Source organism: Pantherophis guttatus, chromosome 1 (genome assembly GCF_059756535.1).
Source record: "Pantherophis guttatus breed Tessera chromosome 1, ASM5975653v1, whole genome shotgun sequence".
In the NCBI taxonomy this organism is placed as follows: Eukaryota; Metazoa; Chordata; class Lepidosauria; order Squamata; family Colubridae; genus Pantherophis; species Pantherophis guttatus.
Window position 1 is genome coordinate 119,679,240 of NC_142063.1, and position 22,557 is coordinate 119,701,796.

General features: G+C 35.7%; 1 protein-coding gene across 9 annotated transcripts in view; it reads left to right on the forward strand.

The window, feature by feature from the left end:
* USP37 (ubiquitin specific peptidase 37) overlaps positions 1-22,557 on the forward strand; it is a 39,712-nt gene that overhangs the window by 13,236 nt on the left and 3,919 nt on the right. For 5 of the 9 annotated variants that reach the window (XM_034433696.3, XM_034433695.3, XM_087881656.1 and 2 more), the window contains 17 exons: positions 1,047-1,222; positions 1,382-1,453; positions 2,241-2,338; positions 3,160-3,244; positions 4,644-4,799; positions 5,141-5,272; positions 6,481-6,604; positions 9,205-9,410; positions 10,201-10,318; positions 10,851-10,930; positions 12,108-12,272; positions 12,687-12,752; positions 13,532-13,676; positions 14,528-14,780; positions 16,027-16,193; positions 18,904-18,967; positions 20,214-20,329. In XM_034433696.3, the coding sequence (XP_034289587.2) occupies positions 1,047-1,222; positions 1,382-1,453; positions 2,241-2,338; positions 3,160-3,244; positions 4,644-4,799; positions 5,141-5,272; positions 6,481-6,604; positions 9,205-9,410; positions 10,201-10,318; positions 10,851-10,930; positions 12,108-12,272; positions 12,687-12,752; positions 13,532-13,676; positions 14,528-14,780; positions 16,027-16,193; positions 18,904-18,967; positions 20,214-20,329 (2,223 nt within the window). The remainder of the gene's footprint in view (positions 1-1,046; positions 1,223-1,381; positions 1,454-2,240; positions 2,339-3,159; positions 3,245-4,643; positions 4,800-5,140; positions 5,273-6,480; positions 6,605-9,204; positions 9,411-10,200; positions 10,319-10,850; positions 10,931-12,107; positions 12,273-12,686; positions 12,753-13,531; positions 13,677-14,527; positions 14,781-16,026; positions 16,194-18,903; positions 18,968-20,213; positions 20,330-22,557) is intronic. The other 4 variants (XM_087881659.1, XM_087881660.1, XM_034433697.3 and 1 more) reach the window with 1 other exon arrangement.

Genomic DNA, 22,557 nt, shown 5'->3' on the forward strand with positions numbered 1-22,557 from the left:
TCCTAGATTTTGGACACATTCTGTAAGCTGAAGTACCTTCGTTGAAATATTATTACCCTATGATGTGCCGTTTTGCTCGATTAAAGGTTATAAGAATGGTAGGTGTGCCGGGGGGGAGAGAGAGAGAGACCACCTCAGGCTCTGGTATTGGTCAATTCAAAGGTCTCAGCATATTTATTAGGAGGGTAAAAATATTTATTACTCTTGATGATTATGTGTCCATATTGTTTTCTTAGCAGCAGTATGAAAGTGAATTTCTATTACTTTCCTATGGAGTGCTTTTTAAATTTCCTAGTCTAGTCTAGCTCTGGGATTTATAGTGGTTGTCCGCCAAATGCTAGCTAATCAAATTCTGTTTAACTTTCTAGGTGCTATCGCTTGTATTGAATTTAACAGAAAGTTGTTTTTCTGGGCATGATGACATGTTAGTTGTCTTATTGCTTTAACTAGTAGAGAAAGAGCTGAGCCTCTCTTTAAATTATAGAGAGCTACATTAATCAAGGCTTTTTATTTCTTACAGTTCTAAGCAACTTTTTTCACCATGTTCAGATGAAAATGAGAGATAAATGAGATAAATGTTAAGCAAACTACGAAACTGTAACAAATCCCTGATTCATGCAAATTAATTTCTGTATTGTTTACTGGATGATGACTTCCACTAATCCTAATTTTTCCTTTCTGATATGAATTGTGATGAACATTGCATGTTGTAGGAGTATGCAAAACATTTAAAATTTGAATGGTCAGATGTTTAATTTTCAGAATGCTCTGCTTCCCTCATCTTGAAATATTTTTGTCACTTTTTAAAACTATGAAATAAAAAATGGGCACCTCAGATTTGAAATATATCTAATATATTTTACATGGTTTTTAACATTTGTATTATGTGTATTTTATCTTGGCTGTTCACCCCCCTGAATCCTCCGGGAGTAGGGCGGTATATAAATTTAATAAATAATAATAAAAAAATAGTTCATTTCAAAGAATTTTGCACACTATTAGTATGCTTCAACTGATTGTAGCATTTTCTCTTTGATTTTTTTTAGACTCCTAGAAGAGTGATTGCAGAAAATAAAGATGAAGCTCCATTTCGTAAAGTATTGGTCAGCCCAGGAAGAGTATCAATTAAGAATTCTCAAGTAACTGGAATGTCTTTCAGCAGAGTTAATATTTCAGCTACTGCTGCTTCCACACCTCACAGAAATGGATTATTAGAAAATCGGTATGAAAACTGAAGGCAACATGCCTTCAATATTCATGATAGAAATAGGTTGTAAAGGTGTATTAATAAATAGCTTTTCAGGTGCATGTAATTTGATAAGCATGAAGTGGATGGGATTCTTGTGGATGAACAAATGTTTATTTTTCCTTTATGAAATAGTGAAAGGAGGAAAAGGACACCCTCTGTGGTTGAGATGAATGAAGATTATCCTAAAGAAAATGATTCATCAAGGTGTGTTTTTTGTTTTTATTTTGATTAAGTTCAGTTTCTTTTTTTTCTCTGTACTTTCACTATTAGGTATTTTAGTTATGGATTGAGTGTATGTGTGGGCGTGTGTGGGTGCATGTACATTTTTGTGTACTTCAATGTACTAGCTAAAGCTCTGATGTTTTGCTTGGGGCTCACAGAGGAGCATGGAAGCGGGCTGGTTAGCACCCTGAAGACCCTACCCTGCCTTTTAATTAACTTTAAAATTGAATTTTAACCATCTTTACTTATTTTTTCATGTTATATATAGTTTTATGTTTTCATATTTGTACACAACTCAGAGTCCATCTATGAAGGAGATGAGAGGTTTCAGATAAAAAGCTGAGCTTTCCCATTCTGTGAATTCCCATTCTTTTTTTTTCTTTTCTTTTTTTTAGCTTTTTAAATTGTCAAATGGGTTTTAGTTTTCAGTGTTTTAAATTTTGGGCAACAGTTATATAATTCTTTTAATAATTTTAAATTTTGTATTGGAATGTGTTTTAGTTCTGGCTGTGCACCGCCCTGAGTCCACTAGGAGAAGGGTGGGATATAAATTGAATAAATGAAATAAATGAAATAACTAAATTAAATGTTTGAAAGAGACAGATTTATATTGAAGTAGTGTTTGGGTATATTTTTCTAGTAGGTTTGAAAGTTTTAAAGAACCATTTGTGACCGCAGATAAATTTAAACTGAGGAATTAGTATGTCAAATTGAAATAGCACAGTGTTTTACAAATAATACAATTAAGATCACATGTATTTGTCTATAGCAATAACAAAGCCATGACTGATCCATCAAGGAAATTTTTACACAGTAGCAGAGAAAAGCAGATGAATTTGAAACAGGCAGAGGAAAACAGGATATCAGGTAAAGAAATGGCACTGTTTTTGACAGTGCTTAGTTGGTTTTATAAGAATTAATTTTAAAACATAGAATTATTTTGGATTTGGTTTGCTAACTATACAATTAGCATCCTTTGCTATTTGACTTCAGCTTCCAAATCAGGAAAGTATTCCCCAGGTCTACTCTAACACAGGGATTTCAAACTTTTTCAGGCCACATAATCTGTTACTTTAAAAAATATATTCTCAGAATCCCTGATTCTGAGGCAAAATTCTGTCAATTAAAAATTGGCTCTGCTCAACTGAACCTTTTTCCCCATAGTTTCTCAAGTGCTTGCAGAACTCTAGGGTTCCATGAACCCAGTTTGAAAAAAAACATACTGTATCATGTGATATAAATGTTCTGCCTTAGACAGGTTTTAAAAATGTTGCAAGTAAAATACTTAATGCATTTCTTATCTCTGAGAATATGATCAATATGATTGTATTGATATGATCCTGCTGCCGGAAATAAATGACCAGGTGATAAATTCTAATAAAGCTGAAATGTAACATGATAATTAGTTAATGAAAACAGGGATTAAAAATGATACTAGTGGCCAGGGAATAGAATTTTGAGAAATAAGATGCTTGCAAAATAAATTTCCAGTATTTCAGTTTTGTTGAGAACTGTCTCTTGCTTAGGAATTGCACTCAGTTCAGAATTTCAAGAGACGTATCAGACTTCTGATAGAACTTGATATATTCTGATTCTGAATCTCATTTGAATTACTGAATATGTGTGTGTGTGATATTGCTGGCCTTTAAGTACGTTTTTACAAAAAGTTGTGTCTGTCTCCTTTTCAGGGGTTTTGCCTTTACAGTCATCTTCATTTTATGGTAGCAGATCTTCCACAAAGGATTATTCAGCTAGTAATTCTAATTTGGACAGGTAGGTACCAAAAAGAGCTATTCTCCTTTAAAATGCTTTATCATAAGTATGCTGTATTCATAAAAAAAATCCATGTTTTCTGTGAAATCAATTTATATTACTGCTTATCAAGATAGTCATGCCAAAATGAATATTTTTCATTTCTTTGTGCCAAGAAGTGAGATGATTTAATTAGGTTAGGACACTAGAAGCTATTCTAAGTATTGTATAAAAGACTAGCTACAGATATGCAGTCTCAGCAAGTGCCAGCAAGAAGCTAAGTAATTTTGGCCTAGTATTCCTTAAGGGGATAATGAGAGTTGTTGGCCAGACTGGAAAACACAATAGCATATATTTTCTGTATTGGGTCTGTCAAAACAACATGGTTAGCTTTAGATAGACACCAGGAATCGAGGGCAATCTGAAGAAAGCTTTATGGATATTTAGACCTGCCAGGAACCATTTAACCAGTTATTGCTATGTGGTATCCTCAGCTTCCCCACCTGAAATGAGCAGAGGATAAGTAAGTCAAATCAGAAGAATGTCTCAAAGGAATTTTGGTGCCAAGCCATGTAGAGCTTTAAAGATTAAAACCAGCATGTTGAATTAAATTTGGAAACCTGTTGATACCAGATGCAGCATTCACAACATCAGTGTCACTTGTCTGAAGCAACTCTTACCTCTGCTCCCCAACAGGGACAGTTTCATTTTGTACCAATTTCATCTTCTAGGTGATGTTCAAAAGCAGTCCCGTGTACAGCTTAGTGCAATAGTACCCACAAGTGGTGATGGGTTATAAAACATCATCACCATATCCTTTTGCTTCAGGTAGGGCTAGACAAACACCAGGGCATCTACCTATGCGTTTAACAATAGCTGGAGTCTAGGACTCCCAAGTCATAGACTTGTTCATTCAGGAAGAATATCATCCCATCCAGAGATAGAGATGCACCTAACAGAGAACTTGACAATTGCTGCACAAACGGCTATTCCAACCTGCTAGATTCAGTCCAATATATGTTATTTTTTTGTATCAGATTTAAAAACTTGTCCTTATAATATTATTAACTCTTACTTGAGCATTTCTGAAAAATCTGTGACTGTTTTATGTGAGGAACTTGCAATACTGAATTCAAAACAGTGTCACCCTCCAACCAAGAATTATTAGATTTTAAAAAAGCTTTGATATGCTTCCCTCATTTTATTCTTAACATTTGAAGAAGGCCCCTGTTACAATTAAATTATCTGGATGAAAATAAAACTAATTTACCTTTAAGGTAAGTACAATATTTTTCTTTTAATGCTTTGATATTTCTCTAAGTAGTTGTCATCTTTGCTTATCTAACCACATAATCTAACCATAATTGTAGTAATAAGTTTTGTCATCTTTGAAATGGGTTTTATCCCTCTTATTTTATAGGTCTAATGTATTGAATCCTTCCGCCAAAAGAAGCTTAGGTTTTCTGTCTCAGCCAGCCCCTCTTTCTGTCAAAAGACTGAGATCTAATCAGGATTACACAGGATGGAACAAGCCTCGAGTTCCCCTTACCACTCATCCACAGCAGCAGCTACAAGGGTTGGTTGTTGTATCTTCAGCATCTCTTTTTATGTATACATGTGCTAAGTTGACTATTGAGGAAATAGAAACTCACTTCAGGTTTCTTAGTATTTCCTATTATCAGTTATTTTTTTATCATCCTTTCTATAGCACTTTATTTTCAGGAAGTGCATTTTGCTTTCCTCCTTGTTATATATAGACCATAATATTATGTTTTCTTAAGATAATGAGTAGGAAAGGACAATGCTTATGCACAAATACAGTTAGAATTATGTCTTCTCAAATAATGTAATCTGTGTAGCAAATTATATTTATGCTGCCAGTATTTTAATTTGATCATAATGTCTTGTTCTTCACAGATTTACAAATTTAGGAAACACTTGTTACATGAATGCTATTTTACAGTCTTTATTTTCAATTCAATCATTTGCTAATGATCTTTTGAAACAAAGTATCCCATGGAAAAAAGTTCCGTTCAATGCATTGATCAGGTAAGCATCAGCTTGGGGAATAAACTTTTTTTTAATGAATATCATCTCAAGCATCCAAATGATTTATGCAATTTATTAAAATGTATAAATGTACATTGTCCTTTCTAGAAATATAATTTGGCAATTGTAAAAGTAAATAGAAATATATCTCTTTTGTATATAATCCAGTTCCACAAATAAAATAGAGGTTCAAAATGAGATGAAAATGCAAGAATGTTTATCATTTAGTATTGTCAAATTCATTGAAAAGAGATGTTCCTATTTCAACTTTTAAAATATTTTTAATAATGCTGCAAAAAGAAAATGTTAGGTTTCCTGAAATCAGTTTGCTTTGTTATGAAATCCCTGCTGCTTTTTGATTGTTTAAAACTAAACATTGAAAAGCTATAATGGCAATTCCTTGGATGTTAAGGATAATATCAATCAAGAACAGAATTTTGAGCTTTTGTTGGTGTTTTCAGTCTTCCATATATTTCCATGTTCTAGCTCTATCATACTATTAAACATACTGCATCTTACATAAATGCTTTTTTAATACTGGCAAAATAATGGGGAACAAAAATTACTTGCCTTTCAGCATGTTTGCATGCTTCATTGGTGAGATCACATTTTTGGAGGAAGAGAGGAAGCAAAGGTAGTGGAATTTGGGAGATATTTTTATAATTAAACACTGCTTAGGGTTACCAGATATGTTAATAGGCAAAGGAGGACATGATCAACTAGAAAGGAGGACAAAGAGGAATGAAGGAGGACATGCTGTTTAACTTTCTTGGTATTCACGCCAAGAATTAGAGGAGGAGTGTCGAAATGAAAGTTCTTAGGCCTATCTGAAATTATTTTTTCCAGTATCAGAAAGACTTGCTTTTTAATGGAAGAATGTGGCAAACTGTGGGTTACGAGGCAAAAGCTTTCAGTGTGTAACTGATTAAGATCCTGTCAATTTCAATTGGTAGTAGAACCCAGCCAGCGGGTACTAATCAACTAATTAAAGTCACAAAGCTGAGCTTGTTAACTTGCGGTTAGCATTCATTAAGGAATGTGGGAGAAAAGAGCTCAGGAACAGACAGCTTGTATGTAACTTCAAAAGCCACAATATTTGATTTTAAGGCACTGCCAGTCAGACAGAGGACATGAGGACAAAATTGCCAGATGTCTGGTAACCTCGACATGCTTTTTAATGTCAAAACTTTGTTATGTATTTTTTCTAGACGATTTACCAATTTACTTGCTAAAAAAGATTCATGTAGCCCTGAAGTAAAGAAAGAACTACTCAAGAAGGTGAAAAATTCAATTTCAGCTACAGCAGAGAGATTCTCTGGCTATATGCAAAATGTAAGTATCATACATTGAAGTAACTGTTGTCAGTAGTTTGAGCTACTTTAGGAGCTTTGTCACTTGTTACATAGTATTTATGTAAAAGCTATTTCATAAAAGTACCCCAAGCTAAAGTAATCTTATTTGGGAAAAGAGCCAGAAGAAATACAGATGTTAGATGCCCTTAGGGTTTGATTTTTGATGTAAATCTTTCTTGGAAAGCTTATTTTGAGCTATGAAATTAGAATAATAAAACAGTTACCCATATTATCTATTATAAATGTGACCAGTTAGTTCATTGTCTTATTAACCTTTTTTTCAGCCGTATACTACTCTAACACTATATAGAGTAGAAAACTGAGAAAAGTTAAGACACTCATCAAAATAAATTTCAGAGAAAATTATTAGAATTTCCCTACTATAAACCTTGTAGGAAGAGAGCTGTGTCAATAAAGGAGAATATTTGTAGCTCAGGGTTGATATGAGGAGATCCTTGGTGCTCTCTAAGCTTGGTTGTTTTCTTGCAGAGATTTCAATACCCAATACCTAAAATAATCAGTGCTAGAGAGAGCTGTGTTAATCTATGAAACTCAAAATTGGAGTCTGATAGCAGTTTTTAAGAGTAATGATTTTATCACACGGCATCAGCTTTCATGAGCTTCAACTGATGCATGAGTGGCTTAACTGATGTAGGATTTAAATATACAGACTGAGTAGGGAGGAGAAGACTGGATGGTTATGCAAATGAAGGTTCCATGGGATACAAATTCTGTATCAATTAACCATTATAATGTTGAAAACTATTGTTTGTTTAGACCTTCTAAGATAGCCTGAAACCTATTGATGTATAAACTGTTATTTCATGCTCAGTTGTGCTGACCTTACTGCTGCTACTTTGAGTTTGTAAAGAAATGTCCCAGGAGGTTAAAAAGCTATCTCGGAAGGTCTGAACAAACATATGGTTTTTAGCTGTTAAGTGGTAAATTATTAATTATCTCTCCTCTATGGAATCTTGATTTTCACTGTATACCTGCAGCTTTTCCTCCAAGATAGAACTGTGGCTAACATTTATCATAGCTGATGTTCATATAAGGCCATGTCGTCCCCTCCGACCTTTTGGGCACCAGGGACCAGTTCCATGGAGAGAGATTTTTCTACAGACTGGAGGGGGCATGGTTTCACATGCTGCCTGCATCCTGCGGATGGGGCTTTGCTTGTTTGCATGGCTCGGTTGCTGGCATACCACAGCCCAGTGCCAGTCCATGGACCAGGGGTTGGAGATCCCTGATATAAGGTACATAAAATTTTGGCACAGCTTCAATAATAGACCTCCATAATGACTTTATATTAGACAATTGGGAGATATTAGATAGATGCAGCATTGGAGAAGAAGGGGGATCTCATAACAGGAGCATTTTTGACAAATGATTGTTTTTACCTAAATAGATTACCAAATAGATTTATCATTTGAGTGAAGATAAGGCTGATTGATAGCTGATCGTCATTTCTTGAAATGTTATTGTTTAGTAAAGGAGAATAGTCTATTTTCATTTTCCATCTTTTTCTCAATTGTGTTGCCTTTACACTGAATTAAAGTTTCAAACCATGCCCTCTGCTCTGGTAACAGACTAGTACTCTGACAGTCCTTTGAAAAAAATATAATTACAATATGGTTGTATTTGTGGAGAATATACCATTCATTGTCTGTTATACTGTTCCTTGCATAAAGATTTTAAAAGGGAGAAATTTCTGCTTGTAGGTCTTAAAATAGCATTGATATTGCACACCAACACATTCAGTTATAATTGAGGAAATTTTGAGACATTTCTCTCTGCATATTAGAACCTAACTGATTGCATTGTCTGTTAAATTCACAAGGAAAGTTCATAGTTGTTTTTTTTAATTAGTGAGTTTTATTTATTTGCATTTAGCCAAATTTAACAAAAGTGTGATTGAGAATAGCTTAGATTTAGGCAGTCTAGGAAACTAGTTGTTGCTAAATTAAGATGGAACAATTAAAATGTAGCAAATACTGGAAAGAGTGTGGGGTTCTAGTACACTGTCCAGAAATTATTTCTTGAACTTTACTTTTTGTATCTTGGTATGTATTTTGTCATTTGAAGAAGAAAAATGTAAGCATATAATTTAAAGGAAATAATATGATTATAAAACATGAATAAGTACAGGGGATTCATCAAAAATTTTTAATTTCCACTATTATAATGATTCTTTACAATGAATCACAATGTTGCCAATTTTAGTTGAATTAGAGGTAATTCTCATTTAGCAGCTGCCTTGCTAAGCAAATGTTCCTAATCACACAGTGATGAAAAAGTAACTTTGTAACCAATCCTCAAATTTATGATTTCACATGTTTTTAAAGCAAAGGAAAACTGAAGTAAGATAATAAAATTGTGGTGTTTTACTTAGCTACTGTTTTACTTAATGATCAAGTTCTGGTCCCAATTGTGGTCACTAAATGAGGACTATCTGCAGGAGTTCTATTATATTGAACCAGCTTTAAATAATTTATACTATACTGTTGAATCTATACTATGTATAAATATGTTGAAGGAATGTTAAAGCTGCACTTTTAAGAAACATACTGATGATTTTAGGATGCTCATGAATTCTTAAGCCAGTGCTTGGATCAGTTGAAAGAGGACATGGAGAAGCTGAACAAAACTTGGAAGAGTGAGCCTATTTCTAGTGAAGACAACTTGTCCGGACGCATATCTGATGACTTTTCAGCCACTAAAGTTTATACATGTCCAGTAATTGCAAATCTAGAATTTGAAGTTCAGCATTCAATCATATGTAAAATGTAAGTCTTTAAAGATATTCTTTTTTTCACATTCCTGTCGCGTCCCTTTCCTCATATCATTCTCATTGAGTTTGATGTTAATACACACAAGGCCTGGCTTCTCAAGCAATTTAAGTAGTGGATGATTCTAATGTAACTAAGCATCATTCACTGGGCACTGCTAGCATAGCTTGGAAAAAATATATAGATAAACATCCTATTCAAATTCCTGCTTTAGTTGAAATTCAGGAGGCCCTACATATTTTCTCAAAGACGTTGAAAATAGTAAAAATGGGCATATTTTAATTTATCTAGACAAGTGTTTCCAACCATTGGCTTTGAACCTTAGCTTGCAATTAATGACATCTTGGGATTTGTAATTCAGAAGCATCTGGGAGAAAACAGATGCCAACACAGAGATTGCAGTTGTCCAGGGAAAAAGCTACAGTCAGTATTTTAATATTGTATACTTCTTATTTAAGAACATTTGAACTCTTGTGAGGAATCCAGGAGTGCCATTCCTTTTATGGCACAGCTTTTCATTCAGCAAATGCTCTCACAATAATGAAGTATGGGAATAATTTTGGCTGTTCTTTTTTTAGCCTACCCATATCCCATCCCCAAAAATCTGTTAAAGAAAGTTATGGGAACCTCCAGAGCATTTGGAAAAGTATTCTGAGAAGAGACAAATGTCAAAGAAAAAGGACCCAGCTGGACTAAAAGATGTTGCATTTTAACTTGTGCTAAAATGTTATCTGCATATGGTATTAAAAATGTGGTAAACTAAATGAGGTAAAACTTTTCCCTGCAGGTGTGATGAAACTGTCATCAAGAGGGAACAATTTAATGATCTTTCCATTGACTTGCCACGAAGGAAAAAGCTGCTTCCTTCTCGATCAATCCAAGATTCTTTGGACCTCTTTTTCCGGGTATGCAATATATATCCTTCTACACATTATTATATCTGAAATTTTATTTATTTTTGTAAATGTTTTCTGAATATTATTTGTACTGTGTACATTTTTTAAAATTGCAAGTTGAATGCAAATCAATTATATGTTGAAGAGTAATCTTGTGGAAATATGTTAGAGTTACATGAGCTCGTTTCAAGTTTCTCCATGGACTTTTTTTGGGAATGGGGTGGGTGGGGAGAATCTTTTACGGTAAAAAAAATTCTGAAGGTATTAATTCTCTGTAGGAATGGTCATGTAACTTTTGGGCCAACTTTAACTGGATTAATCTCAAAAACAAATTAGTCAGAGTTTCTGGTTCTTTTACAATGTCTTGTTCTCTGTATTTTTTCATGGATATTTGGTGTAATTGTAATGAAAGATTGTCTATTCTTAGGTGTAAATAAATGCAATTGTTTGGAGGGAGGAATACCAAAACAGGAAAAGAAAAGATTTTATTTAAAAAAATTTTTTTATCAGATTACAAACTTGCACATATTATATCTCTTAGGCAGAAGAAATAGAATACTCCTGTGAGAAGTGTAGTGGAAAATCTGCTCTTGTTACACACAAATTCAGTCGGTTTCCCAGGTACGTATATGAACTTGGTACAAAAGTTATACCAAAATACTGGCAACTTTTAGAATCTGAGATAAAAATATTTAGGGCAAAAACAAGTGCTTGGTATTGGTCCTAGAATAACTGAATTACATTAATTTAAATTTTGAACAGAATGTCATTCTTGGAAATTAGGAGTTTAGTAAAGCATTTTGACAATGCTTCCATCAAATTTTAAAAGCAAAATTCTTTTTGTTAAAAACTGGCAAAGCAGCAGTAACTTATTTACAATTACAAGGTGTAAAATGGTAGGTTGGACTCCAAATCTATTTCCTGTAGTTGTAAGGATTTTGCTAAGTTCCTGTTTCTTCTGCAGATTCCCCATTATTATTATTATTATTATTATTATTATTATTATTATTATTATTATTTATTGGACTTATATGCCGCCCTCTCTCCAAAGGACTCAGGGCGGCTCACATCAACGAAACAATCCCAATAAATACACATTAAAACAGACTAAAACAGACTAAAACCAATTTAAAACCAATTTAAAACAGTAGACCCCATCAGTCCAGGCTAGGGCGTTTAAACAGCCATGTCTTAAGCTCACGGCGGAAGGTACGAAGGTCCGGGGCCAATCAAAGACCCAAGGGAAGTTGATTCCAGAGGGTGGGCGCGCCCACAGAGAAGGCTCTACCCCTCATTCCCCAATATTCCCCAATATTTGCCCACCTCATTCCCCAATATTTGCTCTAGAGCAGGAGTATCAAACTCACATCATCACGTCGTCATGTGATATATCGTGACTTCCTCCCCCCCCCTTTGTTAAACGGGGTGGGCGTGGCCAGTACGTAATGCATCCAGCCCGCAGGCCATGAGCTTGACACCCCTGCTCTAGAGGGTTCTCGGAGTGTGGAATAGTGAAGAGGGGTGTTCTAGAATGAGGGAACACTGCAGAAGGAAAAGGAAATCTGCACAATTACCTTCCTCTGCTTGTGGCTGGAGGTAGGATAGAATTTCGCTCTGATTCCATACTTTGGAACAAGAAAAACTGAATCCATCTCCAGCATTTATAAGTTAAGAATGCATACTTTTATAAGGAACTGACAGCAGGGAGAGCCTATAGTTTTTAATGTATTACTAAAGAGAATATTGTTTCTACATAGCAAACAATCTATACATTTCCATTCCTTTTTGTCTCTTAAAGGGTTTTAATACTTCATCTGAAACGGTACAGTTTCAATGTGGTGCTCTCCCTCAATCACAAAGTAGGGCAGCAAGTGGTTATTCCAAGATTTTTGACTCTGCAGTCACACTGTACAGAAAGCACAAAGCCCCCACTTAATCTTGGATGGAGTGCACAATCAGCCATGTGAGTTCTTCCACTTATTCTAGTAATAGTATTTATAGATTGGTTTATTTTTGTTAACAGTGAAATTTTAATTTATCTTTGTTTAACCGTCTTTGGATACAATAGATAGAATTTACATTCAGGTATCACCCCTGAAATAATGGACTAAAGTCTAGAGAATCTAGATTTTTCTAAATTATTAAGATTAAGTGGTGCCTGTTGGGAAAAAGTGAGATGTTGTGATGCTGATCTATGAAACAACATTATAGAGAACTCAGATTTAAAAGATGTCCGCAAATTTTGTGCCAGCTGTGACAGTTAATCCAAAGACTGCTGGTCATAGTTTCTTAAAACTGTAGCATGAACTTGGATCCCCATTAAAATGGCTATATGTAATAATTTTCTGAAATAAATACTACTTTTCTTTTAAAACAGTTCTCGGCCATTAAAAGTGTCCCAGATGGTGAATTCCTGCTCTGTAATGACTTCTACACCTTGTCGGTGAGTAGCATGATTTTGAAGTATCTGAAAAAAAGACCAAAATGTTTTAAGTCTTTAGAAATTGATTTTGCACTAAATATTTGCCTTCTATTTTAGAAAATTTGGTGCATTATTTTATATTGTTAACTTTGATTTTTGTAACTTGGTTGGCTGCTGAATTAAGCGAGGTCATTAAGTGAGGACTGCCTGTAGTCTGATTTAGCAACACCTTTACTAATGCATTGTTAAGGCACTAATTACTCTGGATAGATCACATGGTAGCTTTATGGGAACATGTTGGTTTTCCTTTACCAGAACTGAGAAAAATATAGTGAATACAAGATTAATATTTTAAAATATATTAAATATTTAATGAAGTTTTGCATGAAACATTCTAGTTAATATACTGTGTATATATATATATATATATGTATATAGACACACACACACACACACACACACACACTCTCCAGTTCATATATACTGGCCTATTATAAAATGTCTCTTTTGTAAAACAAGAAAAGTTTGACCCCAAATTTGTACTAATTCATTTTTTCTGCTCAAGAAACCCAAGAATATTAATGTTCGTGTTATAAAGAATTTCTAAATGTTAGATTGAGAAAGTGTTTTTAATAGATTTTGCAGAGGATTAGTTTTTGAATAAATCTTTATACTATATTCCTGGAATTATAGTTTGCCATCTGCCTAGCTTTTCTGTGAATGTTTTTGTAAGCTGATATTAATCATCACTAGAAGGCTTTTTTGAAATGGTGAATTAAAGTTTTTTGTTTCTTTTTCAGAAAATACTCATTCAAGAATAAAGGTCACATTTTAAATTATTTGGATTCAGACAGTGAAGAAGAACCACTAAAACGTCCTGTTGCAAACAGTCAGAAACAGTGTGATTTCCAGAGCAGGGAACAGCAGCAAGAGGAGCTTGAGAAAGTAAGAAAAGAGCTTGGTAGTAGAATGTTTGATGATCACATAACCTTTTTGTGGCAATTAGATGCAACATTAGGTTTTGTCAATATAAATAAACCTGCCTGTACTAGGAAGGCAGGAAACAGCCAGGTTCTCTTGCACTGTTATACATATGTGACATTCCCTCCTATCCGCTCCTGATCCCCAGCACCCTGTAAGCTGGAGTTGCAGCCAGGTGCAGCACAGTTCTCATTCCACACAAGCAATAGCTTTGCAGAAAAACCTGATGGGTGGAGTGAACCCTCTGCAGTAGTAGGGAAAGGCAGGAAAGAGTCAGCTTCCAGCATGCTGCGCATATATATATATATACAGTGCGCCAGAAACCAACCCCGTCCTGCCACCACCCAAAGCCCATTGGCATGCCACCCGTGCCAGGCAAGAACTGCACTGCAGGTTTTTTTGTTTTGTTTTGTTTTTGGAGTTGCAAACAAATTGCACTTACGAACACTGGAACATAACTCATTCATAAATAGAGGAATGTATTGTTTTTAATTTTTAAGAGTGGCCTCTTGTGGCTGCAGATGATATGGCAGGTATACAAGGATATTCTTAAGCGGAGCAGGGCTGAATTTTTTTATTATTCATTTATTCATTTATTATTTATTTAATATAGCTTATCTTCAGCACTCAAAGCCAGACTTTTCTCCGATGATATCAGAACAATTCTGTATATCAAAGCAGTGTTGGATTACGATTGTATGTTCAGAATGTCTATCTCATTTTTATGTCTTAACATATGTTCATACTGCGGTGATTGGTGTAGTATCCTGAGAGAGAATGGATCCCAGTGAGTTTTGCCTTTTATTTATTTGCAGAGCTCAAAGAAAAGTAAAACAGAAAATCCCAAGTCCCCAGAGTCAGTAAATAGTGGGCTCGAAACAATGAGTGAAGATGAACTTCTAGCAGCTGTCCTGGAGATTAGTAAACGTGAAGCATCGCCATCAAGCCACGATGAAGATAAGCCAACAAATAGCCCCGATACTGGCTTTGGAGACGATGAGATGCAAGAGTTGCCAGATAATATGGAACTTAAGGATGCTGATAAACCCAAAGCTACTGCAGAGTCTGGTAAGAGGGGAAGAAAAGGGTAGAATTTGAGTGACAGTGTATGGAGTGGCATGGTGAGCTCTTCAGATTTCTGACTCTCCAGTAGGCTACAAAAAAGCCATCTGTTGACTTGGTGACATTACAGAATGGACAGTTTCATTTTGGTGTTTGTTTGTTTATTGTTATTTTGCAGGTGGGAGATGAGAATATAGGATGGAAATCAACACAATTCCAAACTCACTCCCATTTTTACTTTTATTTTCATCCTTTTTTTAGCCTCAAAATCACCCCACTGAAATTCTGTTGGGTAGGCATCTCATTTTAGTGCTTTAATTTCAGCTCATTTTCAGAGTTGCAAGATAGGTATTAAGAGTTGGAGTAGGGATATGATCTACCTTCCTGAACTATTATATTTTAATCCCATCTTTATTTGGGGAAGGGAGAAAGGCAAAAGCTGTGCTACCAATAGATAAAATTATTTTGAGTCTATTTTTATTATTGTAAAATTATTTGTATTAAATTGCATTTTAAAAAAGATTGAATACTTATGTCATGATGGCTTGCATCTTAAAATGCGCAGTGAAGTTTATGTCTGGCATATTTCATTCTACAATTCATAATTATCAATAATATTCAACTAAAATTGGAAAATGAAGCAAAACTGTCTTTTTTTACTATAGGAATGTCTTTGAAAAAATCTTTAGTCACAATTTTGAAAGGCAAGAGCAAAAATGGGAGATAAATTTCACATACTGATTTCCATCATATTCTGGTGTGTATTTCAGTGCGTAAATTACACAAATGACTTAATCGGAAAACACTAAATAAGTATTGAAAGCAATTTTTTTCTGCTTTCCTCTTAACCTTTTCCCCCCCAAAATGATCATGGACTAATTTGCTCATTTTGCTCTTGAGATCTGAATAGCATGAAAAAGATTTAGCCCAGGAATAAGGTAGTCTGTTGTCCTGGGGCTGCAGGAAGTTCTCAAGTTCTTTCTTTTTCTGCTGAAAATTGCCAGCATAGTGTTCTCTTTTTTGAGGTAAGGATGATATAAGCATCAATATGAGAATATAAAATGTGCATACAAAAACTAGTCCAACTTCTTGTTCACATGTGTGATAGGCTTCTGTGGCCACCCTACACACATCCCTATTAAATGCAGTGGTCATTAAAAGGTTATCCATCCTTAATTTACCCAGTTGCAATTCAGTTAGCAGCCCCCCACAACTCATGCAAAAAAATTAAGACGCCATTTTGTTTCCATAGGTTATGCCAACTTGACAAAGGTAACTAAAGATTTTGATGAAAACAAGGAAAACAAAACTCCAGAAGGCACTCAGGGGGAGGTTGATTGGCTGCAACAGTATGATATGGAAAGGGAGAGGGAAGAACAAGAACTACAGCAAGCTTTGGCTCAGAGTCTCCAAGAACAAGTAAGAACAAGTGCACCTTTCGTGATGATATGTGACTGCCTCACTATTTCTAGGGAGAGAATTCTTTGTAACCTCACTTTATAATATGGCACTGCATGATTTTATTTCATAATTGCAAACTTAGAAACCTATTTTTACGAACCTGGTTTTTATAGAAATCCTTTAGCAAAGATATGATTTACTGAATTTAATGCATTTTTTAAAACATCAATTTTAGCAAATTTGGATTTGGAAGTCTATTTAGGTCATTGTCCATCAGAGATGCTCTTCTGTAATTTTTCTTATATAGCAATGGCACTTAGACTTGTATACTGCTTCACAGTGCTTTGCAGTCCCCTCTAAGTGGTTTACAGAGTCAACATATTGCCCCCAACAATCTGGGTGTTCATTTTACTGATCTCAGAAGGATGGAAGGCTGAACCAACCTTGAGCCAGTGAGACTCAAACTGCTGACAGTCGGCAGTCAGCAGAATTGCCTCCAATACTGCATTCTAACCACTGTGCCACAGGGTTCTTATATTTTGTTTCTACCTATTTTATTTTCTCATGGTCTTTCAAAATTTATTACTTCTAATAAATTCCCTAGTGGCCTTTCTCATATTTTTGAAAATGTTTTTTTATTACCAGGAAAGAAGAGATCATAGGTTTTCTTTCTGTGATCTTTGGGCAGTTGAAAATATAACTTATAGTAATTCATTTTGAGTCCATGGTTTCTCCTCATTTAATAGTTAGTATTCAAGAATTCATATTTAAATTATTATAGGTATCTATCCCCTGTTGGAATTTCCTTTCTTCTAAATTATACCTTGGAAAAAGTAGTTCCAGAGTTAAGAAGAATCGTTATTGGAAGGTTTTGCTTTTGTTGTTTCCTTTGACATGATATCCATAATTAAACTATTTTTCATTTTACTATAATCCTGCTCCTTGGATGAGATTTTTGTTAACCTATGTCTCAAAGACTCTTGAAATCTGCACAAAACTCCAAAAATACAAATAAAAGCAATTTAATCACAATCCACAAATATTAATAAGACCCATCTCTCATCTTATTCAGCATCTGTCTGAAACAGCTAGGGTAGATCATAGTTCTGTTTTGATTTAAGTACAATCTATATGATAATGATACCAAGGTTTCTCATTTGTTCCCAAGCTGAGCAGGAGATGCAATCAGAGTTCTGACCTAGTGCCTAGAGGCTGTAAGAAAGTAGATTGGATGGGTGGGAAACAGCATGCAACTTAATCGTCAGCAAGACAAAGCTAACACTTAATTACAGCAGTTGTAGCATCCTGGGGTCAAATGATTGCCATTTGCAGCCTTCCCAACCAGCTTCTGACAAGGGGGGGTGGAAAGTCAGTGGGAGAGGTCAGATTGGTTTAAAGACCATAGGAAAAGGGTAAATAAAGTTGGGTATCATTATGTGATGACTCACTTAACAACCACAATACTTAGTGATGGATGTTCCAGTCCAACATCCAGTTGAGGTTGTAAATTGGAGACTACTAATTTTTAATAGTTTTGTTTTTAATTTTTTAGGTTTTATGATCAGGTCTTATGATTTTGTTGCTTCTAAATTACAAGAGGCCTAGAATCAAAAGAGCAGGCAGAATAGAAATGTTTGTAAAAAGAAAAAGTATCAACAATCAAAACTGAGAACAGTTAGTAACTAAGGAGAGATCAATTATAGGGTGAAGTGTGTATGAGGAAAAAAAACAATGCCTCACTTTTTTACTGGAAAGAAAGATGGGAATATATGAAAGGTGCCTCTTGAGGCATCTTTGCATAGTTTGGAAGGCCCCATTCGCACACTGAGGAGCTGTCTTTCAGTATAGTAAAAAACAGCAGAGTATAGCCCTTTGAGATATCCTTCATTTCATTACTAGTTTCTTAAAATATTTCTTATATATACTTTTATAAATATTTACAAATGCATAAAGAAAGAAAACGGACATGGAAGCATATGTGAATAGATTAAGAAAGAAGAAAAACTTTCAAATGTGTTTGGCCATTTATTGTTTAGCAGTGAGAGGAGAGGCCCCTAAACCTACAGAAACCATATATCTGCAAGCCTTTGATATTCTAGGTTTTTTTTTCCCTAAATGAAGGCAATTTCTCCTATACTGTTTATTTAGAAATGTATGGTGTACTCAGCTAGTTTGAATACACCATACATTCTGCTACATAGAGGGGGGGGGAATTCAGGAGCCTTGGTGGCGCAGCGGACTAAAGTGCTGTTAAGTAGCACTTAGCTGCCAGCTGCCTGCAATTACTGCAAGTTCAAATCTCACCAGGCTCAAGGTTGACTCAGCCTTCCATCCTTTCGAGGTAGGTAAAATGAGGGCCCGGATTGTGGAGGCAATAAACTGACTTTGTATAAAAAGAACACCACTTTGGGGGAGCCGAAAGCTCTACTAAGCAGGTATATACAAAAAGTATGAAGGCTATTGCTTAACGCATTGTAAGCCGCCCTGAGTCTCCGGAGAAGGGCAGCATATAAATCGAACCAATAAATAAATAAATAAACAAACAAACAAATAAATAAATAGTTCTTGGACTTTTTTGGGAAGTAGTTCACATTCTTCCTGGGAGCATGTGGTGAGATTAGGGACTTGCTGCATTGCATACTAACTTCATGCAGTATCGGTAGGAAAAATAGAGCAATTATAAAAACAGGAAGTATCTCAGAGAACTAAGCTTGAATCTCTACCCCAGCAGGAGGCGCGGGAGCAGAAAGAGGATGATGATCTTAAACGTGCCACTGAATTAAGTCTACAAGGTGAGATACACAACAGAAAAATGGACATCTTTTAAAAGCATAATTTAATTGTTCAAAGTAAGGGTGAAATTTGCTTTTGCAATACAAGTAAACTCTAGTGGTTGGCTCTGAGTACACAGCATATAGCCATTCCTCTCTGCTTGAAAAATAGACATAGGTGGCTGCACAGAGCTCCCCCAATATTTCCAGAATGTAATTTTCTAATTTCAGTAAAACTCTATGTTACCATTCTTATTTTAAAACATTAAATTGTTCTCTTTTCTGAAGCTAATGGTACATACAACTTCAGTGGTATGTAATATATGTCCAAGAATCCACATAAAACTGAATAGGAAAAAGTACTGGTTGGCATCAAATGTTGTATAGGGAAACTACAAACAAAAATAGTTAACGTTTTAGCCGTTGGTATGAAGTGGATATGGTGCTGCAGCCCTGTAAACAAGCAGAATATAGAGTCTCAGCAGTTTTCAGTGGCTTCTTTTCCAATCTGTTTTATTTCTCTAACCTGAATTTGACTAGGTCTTAGCATGCTCGACTCTATTTCATAAATCCTAAGCGAGATAAAGCAAGCAAGTCTGCCCAGGATTCCTAATTTGTGAAAAATGAGAACGAGAGGTTTCTACTAAAAGGTTTATTGGTTCTATGAACTGTAGATTTAATTTCCTGGTATTCTTCTCAGGTTTGACGTTCTGCAAAACAAGTTATAAAAACTAGTAAGAATTATGTATTTTAGTTCAGCCATAGTTCTAAAGTAGGGCTAGTTATATAGCAGTGGGAGATGAGCGGTAATTTTTTCAAAATATTTTATGCATTTTGCTATGATAATTCACTGAAACTCTTTTCAGTTAAGGTGTTGTATAAGAGTTTAGCATGCCTTTTCTGTTTCTTGCAGCAATGTATCATGTATTTTTTTTAATTGATGCAAATCAGTTTATGTGTTACTTTGGTGGTATCTTACTTTTTCAGTTAGTGCAAAAACATTTAAAAACTTGCATTTTTGGAAAGAAAGTTTTCCCCTCATAAACTGATCTGTTTGCATTTGAAAAATCTTAACTTTGTACCTATTGTATATTTAATGCTTGCTATGTCTCTGAAGATTTAACATAGTAGATTATTTCCTTTAATAAAGAGAGGGTAAATATTTTGCACTTCTAGTGAGACAGTGTACTGGAATGTAAAGTTTTGTCATCTCTGTTTTATGCACAAAATCAGGAATCTTATGCAGTATCCTTTTCATGCTGTTTAGAGTTTAACAGTTCTCTCCTGGATAGTCTTGGCTCTGATGATGACTCTGGGAATGAGGATTTTCTAGACATGGAGTACTCCGAAGCGGAAGCTGAGGAACTGAAAAGAAATGCTGAGGTGATGATCTGAGAAACCAGGGGAAGAACACTAGTATGTTTAACAGGTGGTAAATGCTTAAGCAAGGTTTCGTGGCTTGGATAGTTCAGTCTGCATAATATGGCACACTGGATCATCTTTATTAAGCTTTCTCAATGATGACCAACAGTGAGCGACAGTGAATTGTTGATAATGTCGGCCCTTGGAGATGCAGTTTCAAATCTATACTTCAGGGTAGACTAAAAACAATTTACCGTATTTTTCGGTGTATAAGACGCCCTTCCCCCCTCCCAAAAAAAGTGGATGGAAATGTCTGTGTGTCTTATAGAGCGAATGTTGCCGAAGCCCCACTCATCCACCGGCCCCCACCCTTTAGCTTCTGCCTCCATGCAGCATACAGCAAACAGCCTGGTCAGCTTCAGCACAGCCTGATTTAGCACAAGCAGGTGATTGGCAGTTGGATCTGCCTCCCAGAATACTGCCTATCAGCTGTTCCAGGCTGCTGGGATTGCCGTCCCTGCACATCCCATTTTCAGCCCATTCCAGGCGGTGGGGATAGGCAGCGGTGATCTCTGCCACCTGGAACAGGGCATGCAGAGGCCGAAAATGGAGCGCGGGGAGGCAGCAATAGGTGGCGGCAGCAATCCCCGCAGCCTGGAACATCTGATCGGCGGTATTCCGGGAGGCAGATCCAACTGCCAATCAGCTGCTTGTGCTAAATCAGGCTGTGCTGAAGCTGATCAGGCTGTTTGCTGTTTGCTGCAAGGAGGCAAATTGCTGGGAGGCAGAGGCAGATTTTTTTCCCTTGTTTTCTTCCCCAAAAGCTAGGTGTGTCTTATAGTCCGGAGCATTTTATAATCCGAAAAATATGTACTTCCTAAAATGAAACAGCAAATGTATTTCCTTCATGCCCAAACTGAAAAGCCTGGCCATATTTCATTCTTCCTGAGAGGGAAAAAAAATCTTGGTTTGGTAAAAGGTGTACATTTCACAAGTTCAATGCAGCTCAACATTACTCCATGTTTGTAAAATTCCATCCTTGGCTGTCCTGTTTTTCACAATGAAAGGATTGTAGTCATGAGAACTAGAATTGGGGGAAACATGAAAATATTCATTGGAAACATGAAATGACTTTTCTCAGCTAGTTAAATTTACCTGGATAAGGATAGCTTGGCTTTGGCTATGTGGCTACTGGCTCTAGCCTAACTTCCATTGGTACAAGAGGGATGGAAGAAAAATCGCAGGCTTTCAAGGTACTGTTTCTGTAGCCTATATCAATAAAATATAGTTCCAGTCTAACTTGTGGAGTTGGTTTCCTGGTCTGGCCTAGGCAGACCAACAGGACCAACGATGCACATGGGGTGGGGGTGGAAATGGAGCTTTGGCAGAGGATTGTCTTATTCCATTTTTCCTCCTATCATGAGGTGCTGCTATAATGAGAGTAGAGCAATGGTTTCTGGGGTCCATTTCCTGCTAGGGTTATTTGCCGGTGTTGTGTTCTTACCACTGATTACCTGGTAGGAAATAATAACAATATTTTATTAAAATGGTACGCTGCCTGATTGTCAAGGATTCTGATGGTTCACAACAATCGAATTATGGATTGGTTTCTTACCTTCTTATATTTCCTTCTTTTTCTTTTTTGCCTGCCCATGTACTTTTGCCAGGGTTACACCTTGGAAAGAGGATTGAGAGCCATAAATTGCATTCCAGTTGAGTTAACATTACCTGCCTTTCTGTTGAGTAGGGGAAGGGGCAGTGACAAGTGGATGTCACCTTCCTGTTTTTATTACTGCATAAAAACCTTTGAATTGCTTCTTGTAGTGCAGCCCTTTAATATATCTGTCCAAAGATGCTTGTTTGCATTATGCCTGTACTCTCGTGTTGGATGTCTTCCCTCAAGGAAGGAAGGAGATTGGGGTATAATAACCCCTTGATTTACTGAATAGCAAGCTGATTATTGTTGACTCAGTAGTAATATTGGTAATATAGATTGAGTCCTTCCTAGTTTACCACTCAGTGTATTTTAACCATACAAAGGTGCATTTAAGAGCAGTGTGTTTGCGAACTAATAATAAAGATTTTTTTCCCCCTATAATATGGATTAAGGAAAAATGTGACAGTCACTTTAAGTAGTGTCTGTGATCATAGTTCAGTCTAAGAGATAAGGATGTTGATCACACTCTGATGAATTACAGGTAGTCCTTGATCCACAAGGGAGCCCAAAATTTTTGTTGCTAAGTATTTGT